The sequence below is a fragment of the Trichogramma pretiosum genome, unplaced genomic scaffold (assembly GCF_000599845.2).
Source record: "Trichogramma pretiosum strain Unisexual culture from Peru unplaced genomic scaffold, Tpre_2.0 scaffold40, whole genome shotgun sequence".
Lineage (NCBI taxonomy): Eukaryota > Metazoa > Arthropoda > Insecta > Hymenoptera > Trichogrammatidae > Trichogramma > Trichogramma pretiosum.
In genome coordinates this window covers 196,197-214,563 of record NW_019641657.1, presented here as the reverse complement: position 1 = coordinate 214,563, position 18,367 = coordinate 196,197, and the positions used below count along the sequence as shown (strand labels likewise).

Below are 18,367 nucleotides of genomic sequence, written 5' to 3'. Positions count from 1 at the left end.
TGTGTGTGTGTAAGCCAAGCTTTAGCGAGCCCGCGCGCGACTTGTGTGTATCGCGAGAGGTATATCGTTGTATTATAGTCGAAAATTCAGTCATGTAGCGCTCGCTGCCTCGCGTACACGCATCGTGCACATTTCGATAATACGCGTGTGTCATTATTACTATATATAGTTCGCGCGAGCACGAATTGATATATAAACGCAATCGCGGAGCAGTAGTGTGTACCGTATATAGTGCTAACATACCTGTGGTGTGACATGTTGTTGTTTGTTGACAGCAGCAGCAGCCCAACACGGAGAAGAAGCGTGCAACAATAATAATCACAAATAATAATCATTGAGCAGCAGCGAGTGATGCACACGCGTTCGCGCAGCAGCTTAATTACCTCTCGCGCGAATTTTTCCTCGGTGTTGGTGTCGTATATAGGTATCTATATGCGCGACGAGACGCGCCAGTGAAATGATAATCGGCACGCATCGATAAGTAATAATATCGAGATCCGTCGTCGTCGACTCTCTCTCTACGCACCACCGAATCTCACTACTGCAGGTAAGAGCGAGAGAAAAAAAAATTTTAAACAACAACGCGGACGGAGAGAGCGAGTGTGTAAATGCATTATATTTTTAGTGGTGCTGAGCTGCACACATATACACACACGCGCGCACGCACTGCAACGACACGCAGGGACACGATTTAACCTTCGGGCCTCGTTCCCTATTGTTTGATCGTGAAAATTTGCACGCACACTGTCGTTTTGTTTTTTTTATACGCACAGTGTTTGTTGCATTGGTTTTTTTTTCTTCTTTTTTTCTTTTGACGTTGCTCAATTATATTGGCTCGACGTTCACGCATGAATTAAAGATGCATATGAAATGCGTTCTTGATAATGAGAAAAAAAAAAAAGGAGATAATTTATTCAATGTTACCTGCTTGGATAATGCTATACCTAACTTCTCCTGTGTAATTTCATTTTCAGATTGACAAGAGTGCATTCTCAAGCACTGCGACTCTGACGTATACTCAAAGACCATAGAAATGAATATTTTCTGAGTGAAATTACTAATTTATGGATACTCATTGATTATAAACTACAAAACATGGCTTTACACGACACAGCCATCAACAGTCTTGTACCATCGTATGATTCTTTAAATATAGAGAACGGTACCAGCAGTGCAAGTTCTCTGGAACCGTTGAGCAATACATCTACTAAAAAGCTTGCCAGAGGTATATCCAGAGCAACGGAAAATACTGACATAGTCACACATGCTCGACTAAAGTTGGCTGGCGGTGACACTCTTGAATTTACTTTTTCATTGCCTGATTTATCCATTTATCCAGGTATGTAACTCGAAAGCTACAGAGAATTCTTTTTAAACGATTATTATAAGCTGTCCTTGCCTTTCAGATGACTTTAGAGAATTTTTGGAAAAAGATTTAATAGAGCGTGGCTGCTTGGTTTCGTTGGAAGCAGCTGGAAGACTGAACTGGTGGTGCGGAGGAAAACATAGAGTCCTCTGGCCACTTGCCACAACGGGCGATGGGAATTGTCTTCTTCACGCTGCTTCACTTGGTATGTGGGGGTTCCACGACAGAGAACTCACATTAAGAGAACAATTACATACCACACTTTCAAATGGAGAATTTCGACTTGCTTTATTCAGGTAATACTAAGTTCATTTATTTAACTTGATCATGAATATTGAAAATAATTATATGATATTCTTCAGACGTTGGAGATGGAGACAAATGGCTTTGAATGAAGCGGCTGGTTTAAAATATACAGAAGCAGAGTGGGTTTCTGAATGGCAAGGTATTGTGGATATGGCTTCTGCAAATCCTAGAAATCAAATGAGTACTTCTTATCAAAGTTTAGAGGAGGTAAAAAATAAAAAAATATTCCAAATTTGTAAAAATATATATAACTTACAGGGAGTATAGCTATTTCATTTCTACAATTCATTTTTAGGTACATATTCTTGCCTTGGCACATATCCTGCGACGAACAATCATTGTTGTAGCTGAAACAATGTTGAAAGATGCAGAAGGTGTTGCGATAGCTCCCATTCCTTTTGGTGGAATATATCTTCCTTTTGAAATAGCTCCTGAGCTATGCCACAGAACACCTTTATTATTAGCATATCACTCAGCACACTTTTCACCACTGGTTACAGTGGATAGTAGTTCTGATCCCAGAGAAGGAAGTCTCGAGGGTTACAGTATACCTTTAGTTGACCCAGACACAGGATCACTGTATCCCGTTCACTTTGCCGTTGATCCAGGACCAGACTGGGTTTGGTCTGCATCACAGGAATTGTTACCTTGTAAAAAAGAAGACGTAAGTTCATTGTCAATTTTAAAAATACTAATGAGCTTTATTTTACCAAGAGGCAAAATTAAAACAACTTGTCAATTTATTGGAATTGCAGATGGAAATTCTCATAAAACGCTATTTGGATTGTGAATATCAAATTTTTTCAGTCGATGAGGTAGATAGGATGGTTGAACCGGATTCCATAAAACATAAAGTTAAACAATTGAATAGTGTAGCTAAACAATTTGGATCTATAGGAAAATCAGTCAGTAAATTTTGGTCTAAGAGACCAAAACCAAATTCTTCTTATGGAGATACTTTACTCTGTGTCAGAGTCAGAAGCAGAAGGCATCAATATGCTGATCAAATGCTGCAAAATTATTTAGAAAGTGCTCACGATAGGTAACTTATTTTATATATTTTTCATTAATTAAATTGGGCCATTATAATTATTCAATTTTCATTTATTTTTAATCATAATTTTTTCCTTTACATGAATTAGATACCTCCAAGACTGCAAAATTAGTGATTCTGGTACTCCATTAAATTACGGAGCTGGAAAATCGAAATTTTATACTGCATGTGATAGCAATAGTCATGCCAGTGTCAGCAAGCTTCCAGCAACAAATCCAAATAAAGATCGTGATTCTACATTATATCTTTCAAGGTAGAGAATTGGTTTCTCGTAATAAAAATCGAAATAAGCTTTCAATTAATTAAAATTTTATTTTTCCAGATCTACCTTTTATAACGACAACATATTATCCGAAGAATCCAAATCACATTGGAATAATAATTCGGCAAGTAGAAATTAAATGTACTTCTTCGATTGTTTCTCTCGTCATTTGTCTAATTATATTGTAATTTTTAGGACTGCGTTAAAAATTGTCGCACTGTAGACTGTAAGTTCTTCGGTTCGCCGCAAAATCAGTACTATTGTTCTCAATGTTGGGCAGAGCTACGACGTCTTTGAATGAAACTCGATCTTTTGACAATAATATAATTTATTTTTGATTTAAATTGTGCAAAGCATAAATTTCAGTGTGATAAGATACATTATAAATATCGAATTTTTGTTAAATTTTGTTTTTTTTATCGATGTGTACAGCCTCAGTTGCTAATGAGTATTTCCTCTGCTAGTTGCAATATTTTATTAGAGATCTTAGATTTTCGCTCTTTATAGTCCTACCAAGAGAATTATCTATTCTTTTTTGTTTTGGTGTGCTTGCAATTAAATTAATACTCAACAGTACTTTGAGCTTCTCCAGTGTTTTTATTTTTAGAAAGAGAAAAGTTTATTTACTGTGTGCTTGCTAAGTTCACTAATAGTATTAGTAATAAATATAAAATAGAAAGATTTACAACATTATTTTTCGAATCTCGTTCAGTGATATGCATATAAAATGACGGAAGATATATATATATATATATATATTTGAAAACATGTATACATATTTATGTGAAATCTTTGTGTCCTCGAAAAATGCGCGAAAACAAACATAAAAAGATATTTTTATAAACCTGCATTGAATTATTTGACACTTTATTTCATTGCAACCTAATTAGATACTTATTTTTGTAACGAAACATATCAAAATCTACACATTCCCATTATGAATTATTAATATTAAAACAAATTAATGTACTTTAACTGGTAATCACAATGTTTTTATAGTAAGTATGTTTTATCTGAACTGAAATCAACAATTTCTCCAAAAGGTGTTTTGTCACCAATCAAATATTTTTTGGCTTCCTTGAAATATATTTACAGTTTTTTTTATGTGAATTTGGTTATGAAAGTATAATCCATGGAATCCAAAATGTCTAAACTGTTAAGCAGATCTTTATGTTTTTTGATCCATGTAAATTATTCCATACTTTGATATGTATAGATAATTGGACAGATAATTCTGAAGTATTTTCAATGATATTTTTTGCTGTGAAACTAGGATCAGGTAATCTATAATTTGGTGGCTGCTTGCAGACGTAGATTCGGAAATAAAATAAATTATTTTTATTCTTTTTCATAAAAAGTGGTAAATTACAAAAATTTTTCCTATGAGCATCAGCTGATGAAATTGACAATTGTTCTGTTAACATGTCAAACAAAATCAAAGATAAGCTGATAAGATTCTCAGTAGATGCCATGTATACAAATTAATTAGTACTGCAAAATAAGTTTGTATATAGTTTTAAAAACAAAAAAATCAAATACGATTTTGAATGATATTTAATAATATTGAAATGTTCTATGAAAATTGTTGATAAAGTTATCTATTTTTTTTAATTTCATTCAACGATTAATTATTATCTACTATTCACGGAGAGATAAGTTGACCCCTGAAAGCATCTGTTAATAGTAGAGACATATGGTATTTTGTAAAAAATTGTAGTACCGATTAAAAATTTTGATTACCAATTTTCTAATTGAACGTGAATAATCCCTTTTTTTTGTTATTCTCACATACGCTCAATCGATCTTGTTTCGATATATTTATACTCGTGATTCCAGCTATTCATGGGTTTGGTATTTGCAATTATTCTTACTTACAAGTCATTAAAATATGTTAAAAATGTTTGAAACATTGAAAATATTATTTTTCCTGTTGTTTTGCTTAGTTGAAAGTAAAATTACCTCTTTTATTTTAAAATCGTTAATCGCTTACAATTTTATAACAGTGCATTATAGAGAAAATTTCTATACCAACATTTTGAGATGTAGTCATAGCAAAATACTAATTCTATTAAAAAATCCTGCTTATTGTTATAATAAGTAACTTTCAATACGATTTATCGTAAAAAATCAATTTTCAGTTATTCGGATGTGTAGACTGATCTAAAAGCTGCTGCGTAAGAAAATGAGGATTTAATAATCTGTCATTAAAAAATCGGTTTTTGTATTATTCTGAAAATATTAGTTTTGCAGTATCTTCTAAAATACTCACAGAACTACACGTTTCAAAATTTAACTCAACTATAGGTCCAGCAGTCAGCACAAACGATTTTTCGGTTCTCATCATTATGAATAAAAAGATCTTTCTGATTTTTGGTGGATAATTTGGATGATTCATTTCACAGCTGACATAAAATGCTCATTCGAATGATGAATAATTTAATGAATATTGATGTGAAACTATTACCTCACGAGAAACATGTCATCACTAGCATTCTTCATCATTTGGCTGGGACCACAAACGAAGATTATAGCCATTATTAATGCAAAACTTGCGATGAACATTCTAGCTGATTGAGTAAAGTCTGTACCCATAAAAACCACTATCTGTTTTGAAAATAAAACATTGTTATGAAGCGAAAAAACTCATAAGCACTCGATCTCGATGTCAGGAGTTCTATGAATATCGAATTGCTTACTGCTGTTGTTGTGATTATGATGCCACAACTAGTGCCAGTTAAAGTTACGAACATTATGGGGCTCCAAATTTCCCGAGTAAATTCATAAAAACTAAACAAATAGGGATAATGAGAAAAATATTAAAGCAAACAATAGAAATACATACTTTGTCAGAATTTGGTGATTGCGAATGAATTCTCTGAGCTGCAGATAAATCCATTTATTTGCATTTTTATCACCCAACATAATTTTGTAACTGTATTGGGCATCAATTTTTTTCAATAATTGTCTGAAATAAAATTCATAGTTATCATTGGTTTTCCAATCAAACGGCCTTTGGAACTCATAAATTATGATATACGAACTCTAAACCACGAATTCCTCCAACAATCCCTATTAAAAACGTATAGTAAAGAATATTGAAAGCGCCTATTACAATACCAAAATCAATTGCAGAAATAAACTGGAATGTAAATATTATATAAAAGAATTCATCTTCATCAACCAAGAATTCTTCGCGAAAGGGTAAGGTTTTTTTAAAGGTTTCATTTCCCGAACTTGTTAAAGTCAATAATAAAGGTACAGCTACTGGAGCTGATGCAAAAGTAGCACAAGAAACACATAAACATGCTGTGAAGGAAATAATTACTGTCATTAATTGTCTTAAAAAAAAATAAAGAGGTCAATTTAAAAAATAAAAATAATTTTAACTTGTTACAATCGTAGCAATATGGTATACTTTTGAGGCAATTACTAAAATAATATTTTGAATATCTTCGGTATAACTGTACCACACGCGAGCCATCACCCTATATATCTAAAGTATTTTGATATGATTACTGAATGAATTAAAAATATGCCAATTAATTTAACTTCTTAAGGGGATACATACACATAAACGCAAAAATTTTTTTATTGAATTTTGGAGTAGGATTTTTCCGTCCCTTTTATACAGATATTTCCGTGAGCCTTTTTCCTATACTTTAGGTGTTAAATTTTTTCTTTTTTTGCGTTTTCTAGCGAGTAGTGTTTTTGGTCATCTATTGTAACTTTCAGAGGGTACCGATTAAGCTTCAGCGCCAAGGTCGCGTACACTTCTTCAGAACATCAATGGTTACGGTCACTACCTCGGATGAGACGATCGAACCGGCAGATTGCTCTGCATGAACAGTTAAACACACATTTTTTCCATTTTTCGTTTTTACCGAAATTTAAGTCATAAAAGTACTGTTTGAGAGTGACGTATTAGTTCGATCGTCTCATCCGAGGTAGTGACCGTAACCATTGATGTTCTGAAGAAGTGTACGCGACCTTGGCGCTGAAGCTTAATCGGTACCCTCTGAAAGTTACGATAGATGACCAAAAACACTACTCGCTAGAAAACGCAAAAGAAGAAAAAATTGAACACATAAGTATATGCTCACGGAAACAGCTGTATCTCAGTGCAAAATCGAAACTTTGGAATTTCGAAAAATGCAATTGAAAGGGACGGAAAAATCCTACTCAAAAATTCAATAAAAATTTTTTTTTGAGTTCAAGGTGTATTTGTTTCCTTAAATATTATGATCACTCACCCCATCATGATAAACTTACTAAAAAATTAAAACTCAAGATTTATAAATTGATTACTTTCAAAAACTACCTTTACTGTAGACGCTCTAAAGTACATGTAAACAAATATCATACTAAAAATAAGTATAAGTTGAAATATAGATTCAATCATAGAGTTGCCAAGAGTTTCTGTTTCTTTCTTCTCTTTTTGGATCCACAAAACCTTTAAGTTGGTATTATCATTATCGTAAAAGTAATTGAATGTGTCTCGTAAAACTTACCGTGACAATTAAATTAAAAAATATAATAAAATAATGGCAAAGACATCCAAAAAATTGAAAGTTGCATTGAAAAGGTGTTAAACAACTTAATCTTAATATCACTTGAATCGAAGGGAAAAGCTTGAACCAATATTTTCCGAAATGAATATTTATCACATCAAGATGCTTATCAGTTCTAGTGTAAGGAATCATTATAATTTCAAATTGAGAAAAAGTTTAAAAAATTGTTAGTCATTAACTTAAAATTTACTTGGGAATTCTATGATTAGCGTCAAACATGATCAAAAATACTTCGCAAATGATATAAATTCTACTCCAAAATTTTTCGATTTTATATTAAAATTTCGACGTATTTAAACAAACCAAAAATGGTGAGTAAAATATATATCAAAAGAAACTCTTTATTACGTAATTATAATATAAATGCTACATTTATTGAGTAATATAACGAAATAATTAACAATAAGAATGCGAGTAATTTATACACCAACTCGAAAATCAGTAAACCACCAACTAGTGTTCTTTCGCGAAGTGTCAGTCTTCAAAGGCATTTATAAATAAGAACCACATTTGTTTTTGTTTTTTGTAAGAATTGCTTATAGATATAGGCAAACGTATTAAAATTGCATCTAATTCAACCCCTAGGCTTTTATTATTTTTGTGTGCCGAGTCTTCAAAGTTATAAATTTTTGCAGTTGCTTGTGCCTCTTGTATTGATTCTGGTATACTCGTGGAAAAATTCTACAGCTGCATAAAAAAATCACACCTATTGTTAATAACCTTTGATGAGATTCACACTTGCGTTTAAAGTTTTTTGCAGCTCTTTTAAAATGTTAGTTTTTTAAACAAATTATAGTATTTTATGCAACGCCGTTGTTATAAATCGGTGTTGTAAGTCGATGAAGACCACAGGTTGAATTGATTAATTCGAAAAAAAGTTAAAAAGTTTTAATACGGAAAGTTTTCGGAGAAAGTGATGCCGTCATTTTATATTATAAATAGCTAATTGGTGTTAAAATTCAATTAACGTTTATAAAGTGAAAAAAAAATACTTCTTTTACATTATTCGACGGCATATTGAAGTTTTTCCATCCATTCTGATTTTAATAATGAGATTATTAATGAGATATACAGCGGATGACTTCTGATTTCCCTTTTGGAATCAACTTACATAGTATATACCATTGCTTTTTACGTTGAAAAAACGTAACTGTAACTCTTGCAAATACAATTCAATCTTCATTTACAAAATCTCCGACATAACGATTCAATTAGTCTAACATAAAGATGATGAATAGATCGAGAATTTCAAATTGTCAGATAAATTTTTTTTGGATAGATTCAAGGATAAACATTGACAAGTGCGACCATTCAACTAAATCCTCCAACCAATCTACGTAGTTGCAGCTAGAGAGAGGAAAAAGGCACGTAACAGAGATTTTACGCTTGTTTGCACTACAAATACCTAGATAGATGTAAGTGTGCGTCCTTATATGTATGCCCGAGTACGTATGCGTGTGTACGCGTAGTTAAACTATAGACGCTCGAGGGCATAATATTCTGATGTAGTAATTTTTGTGCTGTAGTTCCGCGTGCGAGCGCTTGTTTACGTACGAAAAATTATATTATAAAAAAAAAGCTCTCTCGGTTAGACGCTCCGTGTGTTGATGATGTTTTTATCAACGCACCGGGGCAAAAATCTACGAGTCGCTCCAATTTCTGCGTTGCGGCGTTTTTTCCGAGGCTAACTAATCGTCTAATTTTCATACACTAGTTGAAACTCAAACGTAACGGAGATAAGAAAAAAATTCACCCTGCGAGTGGCCAGAGATACGTAAAGGTACGTAACGAGAGTTTAAAAAACAAATCAACGCGGTTTATACAAATAACAACCGGTCGAGTCTAAAAATAAATGAACTTTCTCTCGAAGCGTCGGGCTTTTATCTTGCGTTCATTGTATCGTCGTCTGCCGACTTTATGTAAACAAAATAATGCAATGCCACTGCGTACAGACGAAGCGGCGTTGGTAGACATCTCGTGTGTGAAACTGTATATCACTATCGGCCGGCGTCGCTCATCCACAAGTTGCATAATGTATTACATATCTTCTCTTGACGCGTGCCGGACATGCGCGTGATAATACTACATCATTCTCGCCGCGATCGCGTCATGTATTATCGTTTTTATTTGCTATTTAAAGAGCATGTGAAAAAAAGATTGAACCCAGGGTAAGTATGAGCAGTTTCTATGAAAATTCTTTGAAATTGCAGGCTAAAATTGCTATAAAAATGTTTGTTACTTGTATGTTTGACTCGTATATACTCCAATTGTATTCAGATGGTTTTTGATTCCCTATTAAAAATAGAGATTATTGATTAATAAGAAATAAATAACAGGTAATTTTTGGATTACATTTGAAGGATTTTTTAAAGAATCGCTCATGTAGATGCTATATGGATGTTGCAATATAAGAAATGAAGGGCTGAAATTCTGCTTTATCGCGAAAAATATTTTATTTACATATTAGAATATCGATCGTTGGGGTGATTGGACTTCAGCGTACCTGTCTTTTCTCTTTCTGTCTCTCGCTCAATGTAGAGTCAATAACTCGTTTTAACGTCACATATTGAACGGTTCTTTCCACCCCCTCTTATACTCCTACCTCTTTTTGCCGTCGTGGCCCTTCTATGTAACTCATCAATGATCGAGACTATTATTTGATCCATATACGTCGAAGCTATACCAGTGCGAAATTTCAATACCAAAATCGGCCCATACGACTTTTGATTAATAATTAATTTCGCGCGTCGAAACGAAACAATGGAGGATTATTTTTTTTTTTTTGAAAAGCTCGCAAGCTCAAAGCGAAACCGAGTATCCAATTAATGTACACCGCTACGCTTTTATCGGATTACTTTTATTCCACGACTGGCAGCATTTATAAGTGAAGATGGGAGCCGCCGATGACAATATAAAAGTTCTGCCCGCCGCACTATACTTCGCACCTGAATAATTGATCGATTAATTCCAGAAATAAATTCGTTGAAATGCTCTACAATGGCTACGTAAAATGGGTCCACGATAAAGTTAAACGTTTATTTTACGTTGTAATATATACGATGGGTCTCGTCGTCGCACAAAAATTTGCTCGTTATACCTGCGGATAACGCGAAGCTTATCGTCATAAATTATATCGAGTATGTTGGTTGATCCTTTTGCCGATGAGCAAAGCAAGACAGTCAGTGATAATACCGTTGAGCTCAATGAAAAAAATTGCTCGAGTAAAAGCTTGTTTTGAATTATCGAGTTGTACGTTTTTCTCCTATATCTCATTTAAAAGACAAAGAAGCAATAAAGCTTGAAGTTTATGAAAAATAAATTTTAATTTTAGTTGCTTTTTACGTTTCATCGTCATACGCTCAATCGCGACAATAACTTTTTTTGCAAATATTTACTTTAAAAATGATATATAGCAGCAGTGATAAATGAAATGAAAACAATGTCGCTCTATTCAATCGTAGCGGGATCGTATCCATGCGAAGGAAAACCCGAAAGTCGGAGCCATTAATACAACAATAACAATCCGATGTTTGTTTTACTGTTTCTCAGTGCGCTTCGCAGACCATAGAATCGTTTTTTTTTAGTTCTCATTTTTCCGTAATAATGAATCATTGATTGAAAAATGTTTATCATTCATTGAATACGAGATGCATACAGTGATTTATTCTATATGATATAATAATAAAGACTCTGTATTTTATTGAAAACTTCGAAATTTTATACCATGATTTGTAAATATTATTGCATCGAATCTAAGCTATATACTCAGATAAACTAGCGAAGGTGCAGAGCTATGCTCGTTTTGTTGTTTACGTCTTGCTTCGCCCTGTGACCTCCGTGCGTTTGTCCGACTCGGTGTTTTGCCTTGCTGACCGTGAAACTAGTCGCGCATAAACTGGCGTTCTTCGCCGAGACGCAGTTTTTCGAAATGAAGCGAGCACGGCACTTTGCTACTTGCCAGTTTTTTTGAGTTTAGCTCGTTTGATACGTGAAATTGTCTGCTGTGAGATCGATTATTAACGAAATTCCAAGCGAGGAAGATGGAATCGAGTGATTCATTCGACTGTGCTGCGAGGTAATTCTCATTTTATGCCAGTGAAATTGCATAACACACTGCAACAGAATATTTGATTTTATTGAGGTTATTTCAGAGTGAAGGAGGAGCCTATCGACGTGTTCATTTTTGAAAATCATGGTGAAATGATTGACGAAAAACCCGATGTTAAAAACATCCAACTCTTCTCATTTCCACGAGAAACTACAGTAAGTGTTGATAATTGTGTATAACTAGATCAATTTGTTTTCTTGATAAAAATTCTCATATACATTTGCTTTTTTAACAGACCCATATCCTACGGAAGTGTGACATTAAACTTGAAAGTGAACTTGACAACGAAGTGGAAATAGTCGTAGAATGCGAAGACGTCAAACCCAATAGGAATTTATTAGTGAAACAAGAAATCGCTGGTGTCGTTGCAGAAGAATCAAACTTGAATTTCGAGCTTGTTGAACAAAATGACAAGGCTACGAAACAAAATGAAAATACCAACAATGGTAACACTAGTGGAAAAATGCTTGCACCAAAGTGTATTCTCAAAATCCATAATGATGTCACACATACATGTAATACATGCAGAAATACGTTTTCACAAACAAGTACTCTCAAACGCCATGTCGATTCAGTGCACAATAAAGTCACTCACGCATGTAGTATTTATGAAAAGACATTTTCACAAAAAAGTATTCTTAAATCACACATCCATTCTGTGCATAATGGCGTTAGATATGTATGTGATATGTGCAAAAAGAAATTCTCAGCGAAGGGTAATCTCAAGAAACACATCGATAAGGTGCATAATAAAATCATTCATGAATGTGATATTTGTGAAATTACGTTCTCAGGCAAGAGTAATCTCAAGAAACATATTGATGTAGCGCACAATGGTATCATCTATAGCTGTAAGACATGTGGTAAGACATTTGCACGACCAGGTGTTCTCAAACGCCATATCAATTCGGTACATGACAAAATCACTCCTGAATGCAATATTTGCGGAAAGAAATACTCAACCAAGAGTGACCTCAAAACACACATCGATGTGGCGCACAATGGTATCACCCATAGATGTAAGACATGTGGTAAGACATTTGCACGACTGTATGTTCTCAAACGCCATATCAATTCGGTACATGACAAAATCACTCATGAATGTGATATTTGCGGAAAGACATACTCACAAAAGAGTGAACTCAAAAGACACATTGATGCAGCGCACAACGGTGTCACTCATGCATGTAGTATTTGTGGAAAGACATATTCACATAAGATTACCCTCAAAAATCACATCGATTTGGTGCATAATAAAATCATTCATGAATGTGATATTTGCGGAAAGAAATACTCAAATAAGAGTAATCTCAAGAAACACATCGATGTAGCGCACAATGGTGTTAGACATGAGTGTAATATTTGCGGAAAGACATTTTCAAAAAAAAGTAGTCTTAAAACACACATTGATGCACACAATGGTATGGCCCCTATTTGTAAGACATGTGGTAAGACATTTGCACGACTGGATGTTTTGAAACGCCATATGAATTCGGTACATGACAAAGTCACTCATGAATGTGATATTTGCGGGAAGAAGTACGTACAGAAGGGTGATCTCAAAAATCACATCGATGTGGCGCACAATGGTAGCACGCATGCATGTGATACATGCGATAAGACATTTGCACGATTGTATATTCTCAAACGCCATATCAATTCGGTACATAATAAAATCATTCATGAATGTCATATTTGCGGAAAGAAATACTCAGATAAGAGTGATCTAAAAAAACACATCGATGTGGCGCACAATGGTGTCACCCATACTTGTGATATGTGCAAAAAGAGTTTCTCAGACAAGAGTAATCTCAAGAAACACATCGATTCGGTGCACAATGCGCATGGTATTGCCCCTATTTGTAAGACATGTGGTAAGACATTTGCACGATTAGATGTTCTCAAACGCCACATCGATTCGGTACATGATAAAATCATTCATGAATGTGATATTTGCGGAAAGAAATTCTTACATAAGAGAAATCTCAAAAAGCACATTGATTCGGTACATGATAAAGTAGTGTAAGACGATCAGACGATCGGGTGATTTCAAAAGGCACTTCCAATAAATTCATAAAGAACCATCATAAATGTTCATTGATGGTATTAGAACATATGCAGAAAGAAATTTTCAAATAAGGATTTTATAAAAAAATACATTGATGCAGTGGATGATGGTATCGGGTATACATGTGATGTATGTGGAAGGAAGTTCTCAACCTAAGGGTAATTTCGTAGTCCATATGGATATAATGCATAATTGCGTCGCACATCCGACCGATAAATGCGGAAAGAAATTTTCAGTCAAGAGTACTCTCAAAATCCACATAGACACATAGCCCAATTAACGGTGTCACACATACTCGAAAACACAAAAAAAATCTAATTTATAATAATATCAAAATTTTCTCAAATGTTATCTCAATATGTAAAAACAATGTTTACGTCGAAATAAAAGTTAATAAATGTTTGCAGAAAAATGAAGCATAATCGTAAGCTAATAACTGACCAATCCTTCAAGTTAATTATGAATTTTACAATGTTAGTTACGTTTCAGCGCGCATCGCTCACCCTAAAATCCTATACAAGCTTGTTTTCGCGACTCACACATCTCCGGGTACCGAATCGTTTCCAAGACTGTTTACGCTATTTTGTTCTTTATAATAAAACCGACGAGTAAAAATTCCTCCGTGTATGATTCATCCATCTTGTACGTCGATCTTAACAAAAACGTTGTCTCTGCGCCATAATCTCAGCAATCGCGAACGATAAGATAAAGAGGGTATTTCGATATCGTTCTTTTATACGTACAGCATAAATCGTCACGTCGTTTGGCTAATTTTTGCATATTACACTCGCGCGTCTCACAAACGAAAATCGAACGATGGAAATTCGTACCATAGAAATTATGTACCCACGCGCGCCCACACATGACATATATACGAAATCGTACAAAGAGGGGTGCTGAAAGTTCGAAACTACAGCCCTGCCAGGGGTCCTGTATATAGGTATAACATACCAAATAATACATGGGAGGGAGAAAAGTGGAGTGTGCACACACACACAAGTACTGAGACGTCGTTCAGTGGCGCCACGTCCTGGCGCGTGGCCGCCTACAGGAGAGGGATCGCGAACGAAATACATATATACGTATATATATGATATCGGCTATACCCCCTTCGTACACATACGTTTGACCTTTTCTACCTCTCGCACACTCGCATATATAAGCCCGTTGGAGCTGTTGTATACACACGTATATATATATATATATATACGGGAGGCAAAAGGGGGCTCTCTTTGTGTCGAGCTTGCCGCCCGCGAGGCGCCACTCGCTCGTTTATATATGTGTGCATGTATAAGTGTATATAGGATCTTCGTACTCGTGTACGGGTGTATGTGGAAAGGCAGAGCAGCGCCCTCGTTGCTTCTCTCGCACACACACATACACGAGCAACCCCTGCGCTAACGTTGTAGATCCTATGCGGACGTTGGGATACTCATCTACCACCACCACCACCACCAACAGAACCTCGTTGTGTTCTCTCCGTCTTTTTCTCTCCCTCCTGGCCAGTATATAATACAAGCACACGCTACGAGGGAGCTTTTTCGGCTTTAACCTTTAACATCGCGACCACGGAACACGAAACAGCCACGCTGGGCTTTTCGCAGTACAGCTGCAGCTGATATTTTTGCTCGTCGCGGAATCCGTCGTGTGCAGCTTTTTTCCTGCCGCACGTTTATCGCGTATACGCGTGTGTGTGTGTGTGTGTGTTTACGGTGCGGAGTGCCCGCGTTTTTGTGTGCGTGTGTGTGCGCGCTATACAAGAAAGAAAGAAAATTGACACAATCGTTTTCCCCCGTGCGCGCACATCTCTGCACTGCAAATTGCATCAATCGTTGCTGTATATAGGTGTATAGTAGCTATAAGGTGGCCTGCTGCATCCGAGTATATATTCCACGATACGTGCGCGTAACGCAGTGCGGCCGTTGTTGTTTACTCGAATCGTCGTCGTGATCGATGGCCAAAAAAAAACGGGTAATTTCCTTCCTTACGTGATATCAGTGTCGCAGTGCGTGTGAGTGAGTTCGTCGAAGTTCGGAGTCAGCGCGGCCGAAGATTTCCTCGTTTCTTCGTTCGTACAATTTTTTGAATCCAATTCGCTTCCAAAGAAAAGGATCGTGTGTATACATACATATATACACGGATCGCGAGTGCAGCTGTGCAGCTGGAGCTTGCGCCGTTCGACCCCCCTCGCCGCTGCTGTAACGGTAAGTTCGACTATACTGCTGTGTCTTCTATACACATGTATATAGTGGGATGTATTTACCGAGGACCTCGTACTGCAATTTCGCAGCGATTTTTTTGCTGCAAGGGCTGTGAGTTTTTACCACGACGAATTAGCTTTCGAACCGACGCTGCTCGTAGCTTAAATAAATGGTATATTATAATTGTCACGGTGCAGCGTATACGCGACGCACGAACTCGTTTACACGGCGATATAAAGGCTCGGATGAGCTCGGTACTACGGGAAAATTCCTCGACGTTTAACGTTTTGACACATCTCGTTGGCATGCAAATTGCTGGAGCTGCTGCTACTGCTGCCTGTCGCGTCGTGATATTCGACTTTATTCCCTTTTTTCGGTGAGTGTGTGTGTGTGTGCAAATCTCCGCTTAATCCGTAACTTCGTTTAATTGACCCCGCGAGAGAGAGACAGAGAGGAGACACACAGATGGAATCCGGAGGTCGGCAGATCGGCGCGAAACGTGTAAAATTAATTATTCAAATTCGTCTTGGTCGTAATCGAGTTTCGCGACGCACGGACAAAGAGCACACGACGAGAGTGCCCACTAATTGCTCGGAGATTTTTTTTTTTTTTTTTTGTTGTCTCGCGTGACGTTATATATAAATATACCAAGCGCGGAAGTTGTTTTTTTATTATTTCTCTCTCGACATCGAGCGTAATTTTTTTTTTTATGCATCGTCACCCCTCTCGCACGTATACGCGTGTCACGCACGATACTATATACTTACGCGCGAGTATACACCGACTCGACGTGTATAAATTTTCTCCGCAGAGCCCGGTATGTAACTAACTTTACATCTGGTCGATATCTTCGGGTCGTTTGTATATAGGGAGGGAAGAAAACGAGGAGGGAGCTTAAAGGTGCCGCATTTCCAATCTCGCTGCATTATTCAAATAATAATGAGCGCCACGACGGAGAGATCGTGCGAATGGACGAAGCTATATTTAATGCACGGCGCGTGATATCCTAGACGCGCAGTGTCCGCGTCGTTATCGAGAACGAGGAAACAGGCACGAGCGTCGATATGTATAAATTTTTGGAATTAATCAATTTCCGAAAAAGGTAACCTTGAATTCGTTTGAGCAATTATCGTATTGTTATGTAGGAAAAGGATGATTCAGTTCGTAAGAGACTTTTCCGAGATGATTGTTATTGTCATCTCTACTAGCAAATAGCTTGGCTATTAGAATTTCATTATTGTAAATATAAGCCAAGAATTTGCGTCGAGTCTCGATTTTTAATTCGAAGCAGCAGCAGTTGAGAATCACGAGATTATACTTCGTCGTTGGCCTCGAGGACGAAAAGTTAATCAGCGGAGGACACGACGATCTTACACATAGTTGCGGTGCCGCAGCGTGTACACAATATATATACACTCGGCCAATTTCTCGTTACGAGACGTGACTCGATTGCATTATTTAGTATCATTATATGAAAGCAACGCTCCCACTGTCCTCCTCTTTCTCTCGTCGTTGCGCGCTGTATATTATGTAGGCGTCGAAGCCCGTGTCGGACAGTAGCGCAGCTTCTTCGCGATCGTGTGTCCGTTTCGATTTCGACCGCAAAAAAAGTTTGTACCGTTGTCTCTTGACTGCTCGCACGACCTTAACCCCGAGAAGAGCGACCAGAGCTTGCGCTCTCTATATACGGGGCGGAGGAGGTATCTCTCTTTGAACTCGATATACTCCAGCGATTTCTCTCGTATATATATTTCTCGTGGCGTGCAGCGTACGCGGATGCGGTGTATATATAAGGTCTGTAACGTACGTATCGAAAAAATAATGTGTATCTCTGATTTCGAGCTCGAGACGATCCGAAGGAGATTTTTTTTGAACGAAGCTTTGGGATATAAAAAGCTTTGAGGGCTTGTTCTTCTTTTTGTCAGCGAGCATTTGATGTTTTCTTTAACTGAAAACCGTAGTCTCGGTAAATTGAAAGGGCCAGATGTGTATGATAACCTTCAATAACGCGGCTGTCCTGAAAATCAGACTCTGTACGATAAATTATACTGTATATCCAACGCACGAATTAAAATCAATTATGGAAAGAAAAAAAATATGCAATATTCGTATAAGCGAATCAGGAATTTTCATCTATCAAAGCTTGTATACATCGCGATGTAGACGAAGTTATCGGGGGAAAGGGCTAGCCTGAAAACAAAAAGAAAGGAAAAAATAAAGAGAAATATATGGAATCAATCGATTCAACGAAGCTTGACTCACATAAGCCAGGGAGATAACATCGAAATTTATGGCTCAACGATGTGTACGTCAAAAATAATATTATTTAATAACGATGATCAAAATCTAAACGCGCGAACGAATCTGACCGAGAGCTTCAGCGGATATAGATTTTTGGGAGGTGGACGAAAAACGAAACATAAAACTGATACTA

At 36.3% G+C, this 18,367-nt stretch overlaps 2 protein-coding genes across 2 annotated transcripts; both read left to right on the top strand.

The window, feature by feature from the left end:
- The first annotated feature begins 69 nt into the window (after positions 1-69).
- LOC106656183 (OTU domain-containing protein 7B-like) lies at positions 70-3,838 on the top strand. Its single transcript, XM_014376897.2, has 9 exons — positions 70-547; positions 975-1,339; positions 1,407-1,662; positions 1,729-1,879; positions 1,968-2,336; positions 2,428-2,714; positions 2,815-2,979; positions 3,049-3,112; positions 3,184-3,838. The coding sequence occupies exons 2-9, from the start codon at positions 1,096-1,098 to the stop codon at positions 3,283-3,285; spliced, it is 1,638 nt and encodes a 545-aa protein (XP_014232383.1). The 5' UTR covers positions 70-547; positions 975-1,095; the 3' UTR covers positions 3,286-3,838.
- Positions 3,839-11,489: 7,651 nt separating this feature from the next.
- LOC106656180 (zinc finger protein 569-like) lies at positions 11,490-13,994 on the top strand. The gene is made up of 3 exons (XM_014376893.2): positions 11,490-11,631; positions 11,708-11,819; positions 11,900-13,994. The coding sequence occupies exons 1-3, from the start codon at positions 11,597-11,599 to the stop codon at positions 13,688-13,690; spliced, it is 1,938 nt and encodes a 645-aa protein (XP_014232379.1). The 5' UTR covers positions 11,490-11,596; the 3' UTR covers positions 13,691-13,994.
- Positions 13,995-18,367: the final 4,373 nt, after the last annotated feature.